The sequence below is a fragment of the Lycorma delicatula genome, chromosome 1 (genome assembly GCF_047948215.1).
Source record: "Lycorma delicatula isolate Av1 chromosome 1, ASM4794821v1, whole genome shotgun sequence".
In the NCBI taxonomy this organism is placed as follows: domain Eukaryota; kingdom Metazoa; phylum Arthropoda; class Insecta; order Hemiptera; family Fulgoridae; genus Lycorma; species Lycorma delicatula.
Genome location: NC_134455.1, coordinates 133581675 through 133601786, shown reverse-complemented (window position 1 = coordinate 133601786; position 20112 = coordinate 133581675). Strand labels below are relative to the sequence as shown.

The window sequence follows — 20112 nt, the reverse complement described above, 5'->3', positions numbered from 1 at the left end:
ACGTAATATATTATACTATAATAAAGAGGCATTTAATATAATAATTACTATGTGGTATATATCTCTGCAAATAAAATCCAACAAATCCATCTCTCCAGTTAGACAATATAATGAATCATCTAGTTAATCATCTAGAATTATGTAAAAATGAATCACTTGTGTCCCTTTATGGACTTGTAAAACGAAATTATACAAAGATTAGTTGTATAACAAAGACAAGGCTTATAGTGTTCAAAGTTTTAACAGTATGGTACCAACCACTTTAATTTTAGAATGCCTATTTTAAAAAATAATACAAACAAATTTCTTTTTAATTATCACTGATGTACACAAGCACGTTCGCATGCACACACACACACACACACACACACACACACACACACACACACATATATATGTTGATTACATTCTATCAAGATAAATGAAAAATAATGACCAACTGAAGGAATTTTAAAAAATCAACTGGGCTGTGGGGGAGAAAGTTTGGACACTAATGACAACTGAATCCAATTCCGGTTTTAAAAAAACGTTTATTAATAAGCAAAAAAATTATAAGTTCTTCACGAATTGAAACCAAAACAATCAGAAAAAAGAAACCTGAACCACAACTATAAGTAAAAGAAAGCATTATTACTGGAGAAATACACTAATCTTAAGTCATCGAAACAGCTAAATGATAGAAAACTGAAAAAACTTAATTTCAAAGGCAATCGAAGATGAATAAATATTTTTTGTACAAGTAACTGTGATAAACATAATTATTGTTTCCTAATATGCGATACATGATTTTAATCTGTATTTTGATGCTGAAAACGAATATGAACTCAGAATCTTTTTATCACCCACCATTTTTGAAAAATTGTTTAATTTTAATTAAAGAAATTTTTTCATTTTTCAACATACAGTTAGCCATTTTAAGCTTCTATATTGTATTTTGTTCACTGATTTTTTATTGTTTAACTTTGTTAACATAATTTATAAGCTACAACAAACAATACTAGACAAAGAATTAAATCACATTATAGTTACATATTAAGAGATCATATCTAATACTGAAGAGTGAGCCTTCATGGACAAGATTAATCATCTCTGTACAGGTCAAAACATGTAGCTGAAAACACAGCTGCATTGTTTGCATTAAGCACTGGATTTAGGAATGAATTAATTTTGTTCAGTCTTATTGCTGTCTTAAGTTTGTTAAAAATGCAGTATCATAATGCCTCAAAATTGTGTAAATGATGTGGATGCCTTTTGGTATGTATGTGGTGAATTTACCATAAAATCAAGTAGAAAAATCATTACACCTTTAATTAAAGAAGCACATCATTTGTACTTTCAATGTAAAATTGGTGGTTAGTATAAGATGTGGGCTTCTCATATAGTATGCACTAATTATTCTGCATATTTAAATCCTTCCATGTACCTATTGCTATTTGGTGTACCTATCGTATGGCATGAACCATAGGATCATGTAACCCAAAGTTACTTTTGTTTAACAAGTAAGTCTGGGATTTCTAAAAAATCTAAACATACTGTAAAATATCCTTCATTGCAATCTGCAATCAGGCCTGTACCTCACAGTGAAATTATTCCAGTTCCTGAACCACCTGTGAATGTGTTTCAAAAGCAGCGATGAAGAATCAGGCAGTACTGAAGAAGCCAACAAAAAGAACTTTTCCGGTACTTTATTGATGAAAATAATTTGGTTTATTGCACAAATATTGATGAGCTTATGTTGCACTTAGGACAAGTACATAAACCTGAGGACTGGCGCCTCAGTCCTACTACACAACGTCAAAGTACATTCAAGTCCTACATTCATCCAATTACTACACAACGGTAACAAATATCCTTCAGTACTAATCGTTTATGGTATTAATTTGAAAAAGACATACGGTGTGATGAAAGATGTTCTAAAAAAAATTATAAAAAATATAGTTGGAATATATATGGTGATTTGAAAGTTATAGCTATTTTGTTAGGCATGCAGTTAGGCTATACTAAGTACATGTGTTTTCTTTGCAAATGGGACAGCCGAGCTAGGGATAAACACTATTATCAAAGGGTGGAAGAAACAAGACAACTTAACGCCAAATGGGAAAAATATTATTCATGAGCCCATAGTTGAACCAAAAAAAAAAAACATTTTTACTCCCTCACCATATGAAACAAGGGCTAATGAAAAATTTTGTAAAAGCAATGAAGGATAGTCCTGGATTTTTGTACATCAGGCAGAAATTTTCAAATGTAAGTGAAGGAAAAATTAAAGAAGGAATATTTGACTCAAACAAGAGAGTTGGTCAAAGATGATGTATTTAACTCGTGCTAAATAATGTAGAAAGTGCAGCTTGTGTTTCATTTAAAGACGTTAGCAAAGATTTTCTTGGCAAACAAAAATCAGACAATTACCACAATATTGTTAATCAACTTCTTACTTCATATAGAAATATGGGATGTAATATGTCTTTGAAAATACATTTCCTCCATTCACATCTGGATTTTTTCCCGGACAACCTCGGAGATGTAAGTGACAAACACTGTGAACGTTTACACAGAGACATTTCAGTGATGGAAAGCCACTATTAAAGTGAAATGGAATACTAACATGCTAGCCGATTACTTCTGGACATTAATTCAGGATGTACCTGAGGCTATTTATAAAAGAAAAGCATCAGAGAAATCATTATAACACAGGTATGGCTATGCAAAATTATAAATTTTACAGATTTTAACGATACTTCCCTTAATTTTTTTTTGAAGCGTAATTTATTTAAAACTAAGGGTGATAGAGAAATTGTATTTACAGATCTGTAATGTATGCAAAAAAGCGATTCAAGAAATGGTATCACACTTAGAGAAACATTAAAAAAAAAACTTTTTTTGTCTATCAGTGTAACCTGTCAATAAGCAAAAGTGTGATAAATATAACTCGCCTACTTCCAGAAACTAATGATAAAAATAATACTACTTTACAAGTATACAATACAATACACCTCAGAAATTTGCTTTTTCAAACAGGAAATATATAACAAACCATAGAATATTTTCAAATGTTGTTTGAAACAAACACAAACAGAAAAATACGAATATTAATTCAAAACTTATACAAGTAGAGGTAATGTATTCTTATGAGAAATGGTCTTATTATTCTTCCAACAGAATTTTTAATAAATAATTAAACCACTGCCAACAATTTATTTCTACATTAAAAAATTATTGTATTGAAAAAATACTCTTGTCAATAAATTTTTAAATAAAACTAATTAAAAATCTGCTTTTTAAATTCTTAATTTTTTGCATCCTGTTTATAACATGTGCAAAAACATATGCTCAAATAATTTTCAAGTTGTGGTTTATACAATTTCTTACCAAAACTTTATTTGAAGAAATTTTTTATATACAACTAAAACATTAACATACATTCTAACATAAATTTTAATGAAATAAAAAAAATGTAATTTTTTGCATTTTTATTTTTTTAGTCTCCTGTTTATTTAAATATTAATTGAATTGTAAACAGTTATTATAAATTCTTTTAAAATCCCAAAATTTGACAACTGTTCTGAATTTGTCATGATGTTCCTATCAAATGATGCCAAAGTCAGTTTATAATGTTAATAGCAATGACTTTAAGATATGTTAAAAAAAGTATGTGACATCTGTCAAAAAATTACAGGTTGATTTATAGAGTACAGTTGACAAGTAATTTTTCAAAGAAAGTTTCTTTGATAGATTTTGTCACTGGAAGGTTACAATTTAATTTAATTTAGGAAATTAAATATATTTAGGAAATTAAATACAGGAGCCAAATTATACAGGGGTGCACACAATGATCCAACATTTGTTTTGACAATAATTGTTTAGATTAAAAACTATTAATGTGTTTTATGTTGGCAGAATAGACACAATTTCATGAATATTGGTTTCTTCTCTTTCCAAGTGCACTGTGTTTGTGTTATCATTCCAAGATGGTTGACAAAGGAAGACTGTTGAACAGTGTGTAAAGACTGCGTTGTTTTTAAATGAAATGAAAAGTGTGGTGTTTTCACAAAGACGGTTTCGTTCCCCTTTTCCAACTCTGTGGTCGCTCTCACTTAAAACAATACATTGACTTAACGAAAACTTTAATAGTGATGGATCAGTACTGATAGTAAGCGCATACAGCCTGCCAATGTTCATTCTCCACAAAATGTCAAAGCTGTCAGAATGGCGTTGCTGAGGAGCCCGGGCAAATCAACAAGAAAAGCAGCAGCACAACTTGAGATTTCTAGGCGATCTGTGTAGTGAATTTTGCCTAAATTAATGGTTGACAACAAACATCACAGAATGGCATTTGCTGAACGAGCAGTGTACCAAGACGTATTGTTGAACATGTTTGGTTTTCAGATGAGCCACATTTTCACATAGACAAGGTTTTTCATAAACAAAATGTGTTTTTGAACTTCCGAAAATCCACACATGCTTCATGAAAAGGTGCATCACGCTCCAAGAATTGTGGTTCAAGCTGCTGCCTCAAGTCACAGGGTAATAGGACTATTATTTTTGGACAGTAAACAGTGAACTCTTAAGAATACTGCATAATACTTTTGTTCCTCAGCTTCTTGCAAAAGAATTTCAATTAGAAAACAAGTGGTTCATGCAGGATGAAGCCAGACCACACACAACTAATGTTGTTTTATACTTTCTGCATGAAAATTTTAACGCAAATGTCATTTCACACAGTTTTCCTAATCATTTTGTGTGTGGACAGAACTGGCCACCAAACAGTCCTGATTTGAATTGTGATTATTTTCTCTGGGGATTTCTAAAGGAAAAGATTTTACCTAAACATCCTTGTACAGTGATGGAACTGCAAGAGCTGATCTCATGAGGCATGTTATGAGATAACCGAAAATATGTGTTGTCGAGTTATTAACAACATAGGAGTTTGTGTTTAAGAAGTTGCTAGATGTGATTGTGGTCATATTGAATATGTGATAAGCAGAACATAATTTCGAGGTATATAGTGTACACCATTTATTTTACTTGTATTGCGATTCAAATAATTATTTTTTTAACAAAACCAAACTTTTGACCATTTCATGCACCATTCTGTACATATGCAGGTATCCATAAAATACTTAAGATTTAAAACCTATTTAGTCATAAATCATAATATTTTATGTTGTCTACATTTTATCTTGTTTCAGTTTTAATAAAGTAAAATATATTATCAGTTAGCAACTAGGAGTGCTGTATTGTTTATCAATTGAAGTAAGTTCTGAACCAGAAAAAGTTCAATATGTTATGAGGTTGGCTGAACCAGTCTCCTGTTACTATGCAGAAAACATTTAGATAGAAATATAGTACAAGTGCTTCAAATGGGAGGAACTTATTAAATTTATATATATATATATATATATATATATATATATAAAAATGAAAGTTTGTTTGTTTGTCCCATATGCATTCCTACACCATTCATTCAATTGCAATGAAACTTTGGTGAGATGTGCGCATGCCCGAGAAAGTTTCTGAATTAGTTTAGACCCGCTACATGGAGCTGGGGTCGAGAAATTAGAAAAACTGTATTTATAGTCTGATTTGGCTCATATTCAGAATACGAGGTGTGTGAGAAAAGTAATGAGATTGGTAAGACTGCGAGCGATCTGGCAACGCTGTGTCTACCGGTCTGTGCTAGACCAGTTTGTTCATTCCACATATCAGAACGAGTTTCAACTCCATTCAGCCAACACATTATTTTTTTGACAGCACCATCAGTGAAGTTGTTTTTGTTGTATGTTACGAAAATGGAGCATCGGAATTTAGAGCAACGTTGTGCAATCAAGTTTTGTGTTAAACTTGGGGAATCCCCGAGTGTGACCTTTGAAAAGTTGAAACAGGCCGATAGGGAAGATTGCTAATCAATAGCCCAAGTTTTCCGCTGACACAAATCATTTTTCGAAGGCCGAGAAAATGTTGAAGATTAACCTCGCTCAGGAAGACCTTCGACTTTAAAATCTGACGAAAACGTTAAGGGTGTGAGGGTTCTTGTGAGATCAGAACGTCGTTTAACAATAAGGTTGATGAGTGAACAGTTAAATTTAAAGGCTTTCACCGTACATCAAATGTTGACAGACGATTTGGACATGAGAAAGGTTTGTGCGAAATTGGTGCCGAAAAACCTCACAACGGAACAGGACAATCGAAGAAACGTGTGCGTTGATCTTCTTCAGAGGATTGAAAACGACCAAAAATTCTTCAATCGTGTGATTACAGATGATGAATCCTGGATATTTGAGTACAATCCTGAAACAAAGCGGCAAAGCAAAGAGTGGCACACTCCGTCATCTCCTTGACCGAAAAAATGTCAAATGAGCAAATCAAAGATCAAAACCATGCTGATTTGCTTTTTTGACAGTAGGGGTACTGTGCATAAAGAATTTTTTCCTCCAGAACAAACCGTCAACCAAGTGTTTTACAAAGGTGTCCTTTAAAGGCTCAGGAAAAGAGTGATTTGCATGAGACCAGACATTGCAAATAAGTGGTTGCTTCATTGACAATGCCTGGTGTCACACGCCCATTTCCATCAAAGAATTTTTGACCTCAAAACGCATTCCTACGGGTTCCTCAACCCCCCTCCCCAAATTCACCTGATTTGAGTCCTTGTGAGTTTTTTCTTTTCTGATATTGAAACATGTCTTAAAACGACGTCATTTTAGAACTCTGTAGAACATTCAAAAGACTGTGACCAAACTAGTTAAAAGAAGCGTTACAGTGCTGCGACCAGGAGTGGGAACAATGACTCCACTGATGTATAGCTGCCCAAGCGAACTACTTTGAAGAAGATAATATTGTTGTTTGAAAAAAACTTTGGTAAGTAAAAAGTCAATCTCATTACTTTTCTCACACACCTCATACAATCCGATATTTTTTTGTATTCAAGGTGATTAGATGAATTGTGAATGAGTGTCAATTATTAGTTGCTTTAAACTTTGAAGGTGTTTTTTGTTTTACATAATAAATAATCTTTCATTTTTATCTTACATAATAACGCATTTATACACTAATGTCAAGAACGGGTAGAACTCCACAGACAGATAACAGAACTGAAATATAAATTAGGGGATGGATCAACAAAAACAGTGATAAAACCTTGATCAGAACATCAAAAATAATTTAAAAAATAAAACATATGAATAAAGTCCATATTAATTATTTAAAAAATAAACAAATGAAATAGTAATAAATTAATTATTATGATATTGAATAAAACATAAACAAGTATAAAATAGTTATTTTATAGGGCACTAAAATTTCACAGGCATTAATGAAAATTATTTGAGTAGATATTTACATACACATTAAACAGAGGTATAGAAAAGGATTTCTTTTTAATGTTATTTTAAAAATTCAATAATGTTTTAAAAGAAAATATTTTAATTGTATTTTAAATAAATTGGTGGGAAATTTTTTCAAATGGTTCAGAAATTTATTACAAATAGCAATAGAAACATAATAAGGTCCTATCTTATATAAGGTAAAGTATCATGTTGTTATATGAAAACAATTCTGTTATCTGATAAGAGGGGTGAATTTTTTTATTTTTAAATAAATAACCATTCTTTTTATTTTAATAAAAACTGCACATTCACAAATATACACGATATGTTAACATATTTAATTTTATAAACATTGGTCTACATGATTTATATCAAACAATAATCTAAAAACCCATTTCTTTATCTTGAAAACCTGTTCTAATATGATGAATATCATATCTCTTTCATCTTTAGAAAAAATTGTTCAGTAATTACGATAATTGCAATAAAAAATATGTTGAAGTGTAATTTCTTGATGAGTATAAAAATAATCTGATGTGAACACACATGACTTCCTTGTATGCCTATTAAATTACATATATATATTTTGTGCTGTACTTCATTTAAAGTTATTTAATTTGAAAGTACGATCCTACAATTCTTTAATAAAGTGGACAATTACACAATTTGCTGAAATATTAGTTTTTATTAACATCAAATATTTATACAATTATTAATTCATCAGTATTATTTCTATCTTCGTGAGTTGCTGATTAACAAAATTTTCAGATTTCTGGTATGTCGTATAAATAAAAGTTAATAATAATGAAACTATTCCATTTAACGAACTCCCCTATACTGGTTACAAATGTTAATTTCAATCTTAAGGTGTAAAATATTCCGTTTTTATTATTGGATTATTTGGTGAATAATCAAAAATGAAAAAGAAACAATCATACAGGAAAAAGAAAAATAACATGAAGAAATATACCTCAAAAAAAACAACGAGAAGATGAATATGAAGAGGAAGAAAATGTTAAGAACAAGAGAAGAACAAAAAAATTGAGAGAAGTTGATAAAGATAAGAGGAAGAAAACATTAAAGCCAAAAAAATAATAAAACCATTAAGTGAAGATGATAAATGAAAGAGGAAAAAATGTTGCAACCAAAAAAAAAAATAAAAAATAAACTGGAATATGTTACAAAGAAAGAATAAAAAGATAAGAGAAAATGATAAATATAAAGATAAAGAAAATTTTAAAACCAAAGAAAAAATGAGCACGTAAAGAGAAGATAACAAATATAAAGAGGAAGAGAATGTTAAAACTAAAGAAAGAATAAAAAAATTAAGGGAAGTTGATAAATATAAAAAGGAAGAAAACATTAAGCCCAAGGAAAGAATAAATAGACTGACAGGATGATGAAAATAAAGAGAGAAAATTTGAAAACTAGAGAATATGCACACAAATTAAGATCAGAAAAATTATATCAAACTAAGGAGCAATTAAATGATTGCCAATAAAAAAACAAGCAAACAAAATGATGATCAACTCCGAATTAGGGAGAATATTGTCCTACAATATCAGAGGAGCAATGAACTAAAAGATAAGAATTTTGTGCAATTTATTAAAGATCAGGCATGTATGCCTCAGTGTATATGTTGTTCTTTTGAGAGTCTATTTTTTAGTCACTCTGTAGTTAACTTTAATGTAGATAAAATTAAACAGAAATTAAACTAGAAAATCCAAAAATAATAAGATTCTAAATTGTAATTAATATTAGATAATCAGATGTTTCACTAAATCTATTATATATACACATATATAATAATGCCTATTAAATTACATATACACGTTTTTAAAAGTTCATAAAATTTTATTTCACTAATAACTTCAGATTTCTTTTCAAATTTTTTTTTTATTGAATTATTTATTGTATTTTTTTTTTTTTTTTACAATCATGGGTTAATAATTATTAATAAATTAATATATTTAAATTTTTAAAAAATGTTTCAAAAAAAAGATATGAAGTCTGATTCAAACCGATGTGCCTTCCTTTATAAGATTCAAATATTTCATACATTAACATTTTTATTTGCCTATAACTCTGGAAAAAATGAAAATTATACATCGCTGAAAAGCTCTCAATGAGGGATTTATTACGGCAATTTCAGAATCAAAAGTTTTGGGGATTTTGGTTCAGTCGATTGCAATCAAAAGGGGAACAACTAGATGTTACAACAGACCTAAATCCAAAATTTCAACATCCTACGGCTAATTTTTTTTGAGTTGTACGAGATACATACATATATAAGTATAGACGACATGCCGAAACTAGTCATGGATAATTCCATTGAAATTTTTTGCAATCACAAAACTTCCTTTATTTCATATAAGGAAAAATGAATGACATTGTCTTCTGCTATCTTTACTTAAGATTATTTCATCAACACAGCACCATTCCTATAAAACTGTATAAAATAGTTTTGTTCTGTAACAGTTTCAGTTACGATTATTTCAGATATGCATTCCAGAAAATGTGTTTCCATGTACTTACAGAGTTGTAATTTTTATTACTTTACAAGTACACTTTTGTGCTTTCATTATTTAATACATAATATTAATTACTTAACACCTCTACGACAAACAGAAATAAAGTCCAATTATCAGAATATAGGATTTAGTATACTGGTCCATAATTAAAAAAATTCTAATGTAAAATAACAAATAGCATTGCATACCTAACATTACATAATAAATAAAAATGTTATTACAGACTATTTTTAATTACTATACCCATATAACTATGTAAAAATCCTAAAGTGCACTATTACATTCAACTACGACAACAACAGAACTCTTCAATTCTACATACAACAAATATATTCATAAAAACTAATTAAGCATAGTACACAATAGTATTTTATTCCACTAATATAACCTGAAGATTATGAAAAAAATTTAATGATACCTCCTTAACAATGTAATTCTCTTGAAATAAGAACAATTGAATATGTATAACACAAACGGAATCACAATTAAAATGCATTAGCTTAAAAAATTTATTTCTATAAATAGTAAACAAAATAAGAAAAAACCAAAAGAAAAGTTGAAAATCTGGCTACTGAGGATTTTGTCTTCAGCAGATTATTACTTCAGAGGAAAATTATTAATTATCTATTAATTACAACTTTGTGAATTCATTTCATCATACTAAACTAATTTTATTATGTAGCTTATTCTTGATTACAGAATCCTTCGTTATTATTATTTCCCCCAAACCTAAATGAAATTGCTAAATACATAACCAAAGAGATACATTTGAGTTCAAAAACAACTAAAACGAAATGATTTTTGCCCCACCCCTTTATGGGGTTTTTTTTTTGTTTTTTTTAAATAAGTCTGGACATCATAAGAAAGTATCACAGCTATCTAGTGGGCATTAAATTACATGAAAAGTTTTATACTCTTTGAGTAAAAGTTGAGATGCAGAGTAAAAGAGATGCAAAAGACCCATCTCTCCTTGATCCTTAGAGTGATTGTGAACAAAATTAAATGGTGTTGATTCCCCAAATACAGATAACACTATGTCAAATTTCATCAAAATCAGTCCGTCCAGTCTGGAGATGTCAAGCAAATGTGGCCTTCAAATACGGTGTACAAAACAATCAAACAAACAAATTCCAACAAAAAATAACCATAATTACATAAAAAATAATAAATACAACCAAAACAACGAATAAATCCATAAAATAAAAAAAATACTGAGAATTTTTTAATTTTTCATACAATGATTTTTTGACAGAGTTCATTTGTTTCCCATATGAACTCACAGCACTGTCTAGTTGAAGTTGCTGTCTGTAAAAGTTGCTAAAGATTTGGGAATTTATTATAACATGTGAAACAATTTTGACTGACATTTTGGGTATGAAATAAGTATCAGCAAAATCTGTTCCAAAACTGCAGAATTTTTAACAAAAGCAACATTACAGAATAATTGTTAGTCGACATTGCTGATGACTCAGAATTAATCAACCACTGTAATAACAGGTGATAAAATGTGAGTCCAATCATCTTGATGGAAGCTTCTTGAAGAACCAAGACTGAAAAAAAAAAAAGATTTGATCGAATGTTAAGATGCTCCTTAATAATTTTTTGTTACAATGGCATCATCAATTATGAATTCTTATCACGAAGTTGTATAGTCAACATGTAGTATTACTTAGCTGCTTTACGCAATTTATTTGACAATCTTTAGAAAATGACCACAAATGAGGGCAAAAGATTTTTAGGTTTAACACCACATTTGCTCCAGCTCACACTTCATTATTATTTCATGTTTATTTAACAAACTAATACCAATGGTGGTCTTTCTAAAACCCTGTGACTTTTTCCTGTTCGCACTGATTACGACTAGTCTGTCACATCTCTGGTAGTCAATGTAAACAGAGAAAAATAAATAACTTCTATTTGATAAAAATAAAATTTTCTTTATTTTTTTATCACTCCTCTTATACGCATACACATGTACAACACATATTTTCTTCTGGAATTCCCACTCTAAAATTGCATTTTTTGGTTTGAGGCGAAGTCATAAAACATCAAGATTTACAAAAACCCTGACATGCAAAATTAAATCCAAATAATGTTATTTTTATAATGTTTTATGTAAAGGAAAGTATGCACTTTCCCTTATATGTTTCTATAGCTATACAACTATAAGCTGGGAAAGTAACAAGAAAGAAAATCACCAAATTAATAATTTGGCTGAGAAATACCAGTGGCTAATTTTTATCATGCAAACAAATACACAAAACTTTTTTTCTACTAATTTTCTTATTCAATTGCAAAAATTGACGAAGAATTTTCATGGTAAAAAGAATACATAATTTATTTTAAGTCTTTGAAACAACTTATCAAAAAACAAAAAAAGGATTAAGAAAAAAATAATTTTAATATTTTTTTTTGTTTTTCAAATTACAGCCCGGCCTCTTGAATACAATTATTGTTTTAATAGATTTTCAACTTGTTTTAATAGATTTTCAAATTAAATAAATATCTGTTAAAATATAATTTAATCATTTACATTATATTAAAATCATTATCAATAATGATTAACTTAAAACCCATGAATCTATCAACAAAAATAAAAAATATTATTCGGTAAAAAATAATTAAAAATCACAAAAAAGTTACTGATAAAATTAGATATCGATCATAATTTTCAAAAATAAATCTTTTAAATGTCAAAATAAATTCAAATAAAAATATTTTTAAGATTCATATCAAGCAACCACAAATTACATAATAAAACAAAGAACCAAGAATCTGTTTTCACACTATCATTTTCACGCAAGATGCAGAATTAAAAATACTGTAATAAATAAAGAAAATTGCTAAATATTGTAAGTAATAATCTTGAAAACAAAAATACGACTAAAATTAAAATATTATAACTTAGTAAATCAGATTTTTCAACACAGGCAGTTAAACACCACTATAAAATCTACAAATTGCTGGTCCAGACTAAAACCATAAATTTTGTTTATTTCAACTAAAATTCTAAATAGGCTAATTATACTGACGACAAATAAAAAACTTTTATTTATATAAAACCAAGTTTGATTTATTTACACTGAAACATTTATTTATACCCTGAACTGCTAAAATCAAACTGTCATAATAAACTGCACATAGCATGCATTCAATTTCATAGCAAAAAAATGTCATGACACAAGAAAAATAGTATGCATAATATATCAATAATGATGAACAAGAAATTAAAAATCATATAATAACACTAATTCATTAAAAAAAGAAATATTCTTAGTCCTGAATTAGTAAATGGTTTGTAGAATTTTTTTCTTTATTCTATTAATATCTGTTATATACACTATGTATAAACAAAAATATATCACAATCCTGTAAAAAAAACTGAAGTTTGATTATATTTTTAATGACTTTAATTTTTTATTTAAAAGTTTGTTACATTTCATGTGTTTTATTTAGTATCCACAGCATCCAAATCACAATGTGCACTTCTGACAACATGAGAAAAAAGGTTCAAAAGAAAAATTACAACTATTTTTAAACATAACAGCTAAAATAGAATAAGTTAAAACATCAACCTGCATTTAAATGTGAAAAATCTTTGTCAAATGGCCCATATAAACAGTAACATGATAAAACGATAAATAATAGAATCTAATTTCATTGTTGTCACAGATAAGAAGACCACATAATACTGAATTGTGAATAAATTTGGGGATTAACATTTCCCTGCTAACATAGTACAAAGTTGTTTTTTTATAAAATGATCAATGCAGTGTACACCTATAATTGAAATACAACGCTCCTAAAATGAAGATGAAGATTTAAATCACAGAAATATTTAATTCTATATAATTTAAATCACACATAAAATTTACTTAAAATAACATTTTTTAATCCGAATTTAATTTTTTTAATATTATTACTATTCCAACTGATATTTTACAACTAACCTGATCTAGCCTGCACTAATTCTTTGTTCAATATATTAAATTTAATTTTTTTTTTCAAAAATTTAAGCAAATTATTTATTATATTATGAAAGATTAAATCTCTTGAAAAATACTAACAGTTTCTTATTGGCTTCTGACTGAAATGTAAACTAAGAGATGTTTCCAAAACAAACTTTTATATTTTTGAAAGCCATCAAAAAGAAATCATAGTTACTAGTTTCTATCAAATGATTGACACCTAATTTTATAATTTATTTCTTAGTACTTTCTTTATTGGAATCATAAAAATATACTTATTTTCAATTCAAAATCATCCAATATAAACTGCAATTAATATAGTCAATATATAATATATTAATATATCAATATATTAATATAGTCAATTACAATTTACTACTTGCCATTGTTTCTAAGATATCATAATTAAAAAATATATTAAAGCAGAACTATGAAATGATTAAAACTACAATATTTATACATGCATTAGTATACTCAATAGTAAGGAATCACCTTATAATGGTACACAATCTCACACCATATTTTAACTTGCCTTACAAATACTACCAGAGAAAATACAAAATTTCCAAAATGTGACATTATTTTAAAGTAAAATATAAGTCCATCATGACCAAAAATATTAATGAAATATACATACGCACAGATATTATTGGTAATGCAAGCTATAAAGAATATTTATAAATGGATATTTTAATTAAAGTTCTACAAAAACCTCCATGATTAATACAGCCTTTTACTCCAATTTTAACAGCTTTATTCATAACTTATGGAATACACTATTCTTTTTCAAATTTTATAAGTTTTTTATAGTTTTCAAAAATTCAAACCTAATACATAGTAAACATAGGTAATTATGGGCTGATTTTGATGCAATTTGTAATACACATTATTTAGGACCTAAGTTAATTCACCACAGTTGAAATTGTTCATTGAAAACACCTTTCACTCAAGTTATGTCCCTCGTAAGTTACACAGTACCTCATCAAAAATTTCATAATTCAGCTCTATACAAGTGTAATATACGTAATTTTCCAACTAAATAATTGGTTACTGTATACAATTAGGGATTCAGTCTAACAATATGCCAATTTTATATTTACGGTTAATTGGATAAGGTTAGCAAACATTAGGTTATGTTTGATAATATCGTACACAGTTCAGTACAATGAATCATAAATTACCAAACCAAACCTAACCTAACTAAACATAAATATTACTGATTTACTCCATAAATAATGTGTATTGCACATTTACCAAAACCTACACTTAAGCTTAACCTAACTTAATTTATACTTAAGCAAATACAATATCATCCTTAACTTTATTTCACTGAAATCAAATTACTTAACCTAAAAATAATATATATTACACTTGTACATTGCTGAATTCCAAAATCTTTGGTTACGGTACTGTGACACAAGGATGTTAACTCTGATAAAAGGAATTTCTAATAAATAATTTCAATCATAATGCATAATTTGGGTTCTAACAATATACTCCAAATTTCATCAAAATCAAAGGGAAGTTCGTAATTGTGAAAATTACAGAAACATTATTGTTGTGAGCAAGAAACTCTATATGATAGAATGGTTAAAAATAAATGTCTAATTTTCGGTGAAAAAAATAAAAATTAGTATCATAAATCAATATACTGAAATCTTATAAATAAAAAATTAATGTTAATATAATTTTTTGGGAAAAATCATGACAAATTTCATTATATAATAACTGGCCTCTAAGAGATTAATAAATAAAACAAAGAATTAACAATGGAATTTGAAGCAATTTTATAAATACTAATTAAACTAAATAAATAAATGCCAGATTAACCAAAATTCATATCATTAGAAACTATGGGTTGCAGTATAAAATTGTTTATAATCTTCAGGATAGAGTAATCTCAGATTACTTATAATGAAATATTTACTTGGGTTATTGAATAAATAAAAACAAGGTGACAATGCAATATATGAAATGTTAGGAAATTACTCAAGTATTTACACGATTCAGATTAACTGAAGGATAAAATTAAAAATAACCTAAATACAATGATTTAATAACAGATGTACAATTATAATGGGATCACAAAAATTCCTAAACTGGCACTAAAACATATGGATTCTGAGAAAAACTGGTCTTAATATGTTTTTTTTAAATGTAATATTAATTAATCAACCAATAAGAAAGGCAACAAACAGAAGCAATCAATTAAAAAAAAAAATTAAATTTACGTACATTACATATTTTACAGGTTATGACACTACCAGGATGACTTACTTCTACAAAGTTTATATAGTTATCGTAATACATCCAGATAACTTATCTCATTGAAATTTATAACAACAAAATGTCTACACTGATTAACATAAACAATGTCATCAATACTTTTAGAAGAATCTTTCGCTCAGCCATCATACTTTACCGCAAAAGATGGTCCGATTAATATATCCATAAATAAAACTCCCAACCAAAAAGAAGACATGCAGTTAATTTTGGCACTACCGCAATCGCTTAATATATCCCATTTAAACAATGTCTTACGTTCAAATTAGACTGCTACACGTGAAAAAGTCAGCGTATATCCGTAGATCCACTTTAAATTAAACATTTAACAAAATATAACACCAGATGCCACTTAAAAATGAGACCTGTGTTATTGGCCTAGCTGATTGATATATTTTGGGTGCGATTGCAAAAAGCAAGGCCACGGTTCAGAACAAAGTAATTACATTAATTCTTAAGAGTTAAATCAATAACTACGATATTGAATTAAAAATACCTTCACTAACTCTGGTTTTTATCCATAGTAAAGAAGATAAACAAAGAAAACTTAACAAACTCTAAATCGCCAAGCTAGAGACCGCCATCTTGAAGTGCCACATTCCGATGCAATGATGATTGTACTACGTTCTCAAATAAATATTTTATTAATGTTACATTCCAGAAAAAAATAGGGCACTTAAGTTCATATATATAGTCCGTATATACATATCTGTAAAACTTGTTTAAGTTTTACTTGGTTTTTCATGCTAAAATCAAAATTTTCAATTTTATACTTATCTAACATAAAATAAAATGTTTAGATGGTTATTCAAGCGGCAATCATTTCATTAACAAATGAATTTACAGATGTCTTTACGTAGTGAGGAACTTCCAGCAGTAACATTTAATTTTTCCAGCAATTAAAGAAATTACTTTATTTATATTATCATCAGCATTGTCAACTCAAGTCTCTGAATTATAGTCAGTACTTAATTTTAAACGAATCGTGTTTACTTATTCTAATCCACTTTTTCATAAGTAAATTTAATTTATATTGTAAGATATATTACGTGTTTTAAAAAAAAGCCGTCAATATACTCACATTCATGTATCGATAATTACTGTGTGCTGTTTACTAATATTTTTGAGGGTAAAAGAAAATTAACTAGCTCTAAAAGGTATCAGCTGATGCATTATCACTTTTAAAATAGTGAACTTTAGATCCGACTCTTCAAGACAGTTCTTTTCAGTAAGCGATGGTGATATCTAAGTTGCAGTTGTTTAAATGTTAGTAACGTTGGTTATGTTTTGATCGTAAAATGGGAGAAAACAATGATCTTGGCTCGTTCACGGCTGCACGCCAGTTTACGACTCTTTCAATTTATTTTTCGCATTTGTCGCAGCTAAACTTTGATAAAGCTAGAGAACTTGTGGTAAAAATATTCTTCATAACTATTTTTAAGTTAGTTAATGTGGTTATTTTTCTGTACAAGCTATGTGCCATGGTGCCACTTTTGGTTCTGATTTGCATTTTATTAATGTATTCCTGATTGACAATGATTCTTCATAAAGTTTCGACTCAAATTCCGGACATGTTATTGGTATATTTATTTTCAAGGATAACTTGAAGTTTCCTTCAACTTTATTATGAAAATAAGTGTTATATGCCGTTGTAGGTTATATGGTAAATTTGTGTTACATTATGTTTGTAATTTTATTACAATATTTGTTATCGAAATTTTAATGTCATTGTAATAAACCACCTATTTCAAAAAAAAAAAAAATAGTGTTGCAAAGCTTTACTAAGGCTTTTACTAATGTTCAATCACAGACCTGAGTAATAGATCTCGCAATGTGTATTTTTGATGTTAAGAAAATATTCCCGTATACGCGAAAATAACACTCCACCCAACGTATGTAAAGATGCGGCTAATGATGTCTGAAATGCACTTTATAGGATCATACTTTTCTGAAAAAATGCATTTCATACCTTAACATGGTTGAAAATTATTTTATTCCTTGGGGCATTGATTTATGGAATGAACTTCTATTCTACAGCCAAATGCGCCAGTTCATGCTCAGTCAATAAAAGATTTTTTTTAACACATTTACAGCTGACTGAATAAGTGTTATTAACCTTCTGTGCTGAATAATTTTTTTAACTCGCATAAGCATACCAGTTATCAATATGGTATGTCTTCAAATATAAAACAGAAAAACATGAATGGGAGGTGAAAAACACAAATGTGCATGGGAGATGAAAAAGCACTGGATTTATACCAACCACGCTGAACAATCAATCACCTGTGATTGAGTGTATTCATATTTTTATTACTTGTTCATCCTGGAAATTTATGTTAACTAATTTTCTAGTCTTTTAGTTAGATAAAAATAATTTATTTCTCCATTTTATGAAAAAAGAAAGATCTAGGTTTGTGAATTGTGTATATCAATAATTATTTAGAATTTTTTATTTTACTTTTATATCAGTTAGATTAATTTACAGTTTTTTCATCTGTCTGACTTTTTTACTACCTGAAAATTAGTTTTTACATAATTCCTCCAAATATTTTAGAACAGATCTAACAAATAAGTAAAGTAAAATGTATTATTTATGTTTTAAACATAATGAAATGATACATTACATATATTATTTTTTTTATTTTAAAAAAATAATAAAATTAAAAGTATTTTTGTATCATACATTTTACTATAAAGGATATAAATAATCACCAAATATTAATTATTAATCAACAAATATTAATCTAAAATAAAAATAATATTATCAATATATAATTATAAAATAAAAGTAAAACATAATTTTCAAATCGTACTAACTGAAATACAAGTAATTTATAAAATAAATCTATTTATTACAAATCTTCCTCTTTCTTGCAAATTTAAAACTTTTTGTAAATAATAACTGGCTCACTGTAACTGTAAATGAATTATACTGTAAAAAATATAAACGTTTCTGATGTGCAATGTATGATATGAAGTCGACAGTAATATGCTGACCCCCATCAGTAGAGGTAGAAAACTGCTGTGCTACCATGCGTATGTGCTAGGTCAGCAGGTTACAAATATCAAAGATCATGCACCTGAAAGTACTGAGCCACTGAATGTGCTAAATAAACATTTTGAATGGTGATAGATTAGTACAGGCTCCAAAATTCAGTGGAGCAGTAGAATTTTAGGCTTAATAAACTATGACAAACTCCCTTTGTTGTATAATTAAAGAAAAACGCCCATTTGGAATTGTGGAATGTAATGTGCAGAAAATTGCTGTCAGAAACTGTATTTATGACTTAAATCCTTCAGTACAGAAGATAATGTCTAAATGCACTTTAGTGACTGATAAAATGTATGTGGACAACAGAGGAACACATAAAGATGTAATTTGAAGTAAGTTTTGTATAAAAATATTAAATAACTTATCACCAACAATTCCTACTTATTTCTTTATATAGGAAGGTCAAAATTAAAGATCATAATTTTATATTTATATAGAAAGGCCATAATTTTCTTGCCACAATATGGAATCAGAACTTGTGACCAGTTTCATTGTACCAGTTGTTCAAAAAAAATTTAATTTAGTTTAAAAAAATTTAATTTTATTTAAATTTTTTTATTCATATTGATTATTATAAGATTTTTTTCTTTTTTTTACATTCAGATGTTAAGAACAGTTTCATATGAAAATTTTTAAAATTGGAAATAAACATTAATTGGTATGTTTGTATTCTCTTCATTAATTTATTTTAATCAAGACTGGTTTTCTCACCATTTGATTTGTTGTGAACAGTAAGTTTTTTTTTGGGGGGGCTTATCTAAATATTAAATTTAAAAGAATAAACTAAAATGTCAAAACTTTAAAAATGAATAAAAGTGACTTTTAAAAAACTAAAAATAATAGTTTTTTAATTCTTTAAATGTTTTCTCTTTAAATTCTGCCAAATTATGAGTTTAAATTAAATATTTCGTGTTTTTTTTACTAGTCATTTTTAAGTCTGCAGTAGTGGAATTTTG

General features: G+C 28.1%; 2 protein-coding genes across 3 annotated transcripts in view; one reads left to right on the top strand and one right to left on the bottom strand.

Annotated features, from left to right (window-relative positions):
* wts (serine/threonine-protein kinase warts) overlaps positions 1-16710 on the bottom strand; it is a 101511-nt gene extending 84801 nt beyond the window's left edge. For both annotated transcript variants that reach the window (XM_075361517.1, XM_075361525.1), the window contains exon 1: positions 16601-16710. The gene's annotated coding sequence lies outside the window, so the exon portion shown is untranslated. The remainder of the gene's footprint in view (positions 1-16600) is intronic.
* A 595-nt stretch (positions 16711-17305) lies between these two features.
* LOC142322436 (KICSTOR subunit 2-like) overlaps positions 17306-20112 on the top strand; it is a 68011-nt gene continuing 65204 nt past the window's right edge. The window contains exon 1 of the mRNA XM_075361527.1: positions 17306-17516. Within this exon, the coding sequence (XP_075217642.1) occupies positions 17403-17516 (114 nt within the window). The 5' untranslated portion in view covers positions 17306-17402. The remainder of the gene's footprint in view (positions 17517-20112) is intronic.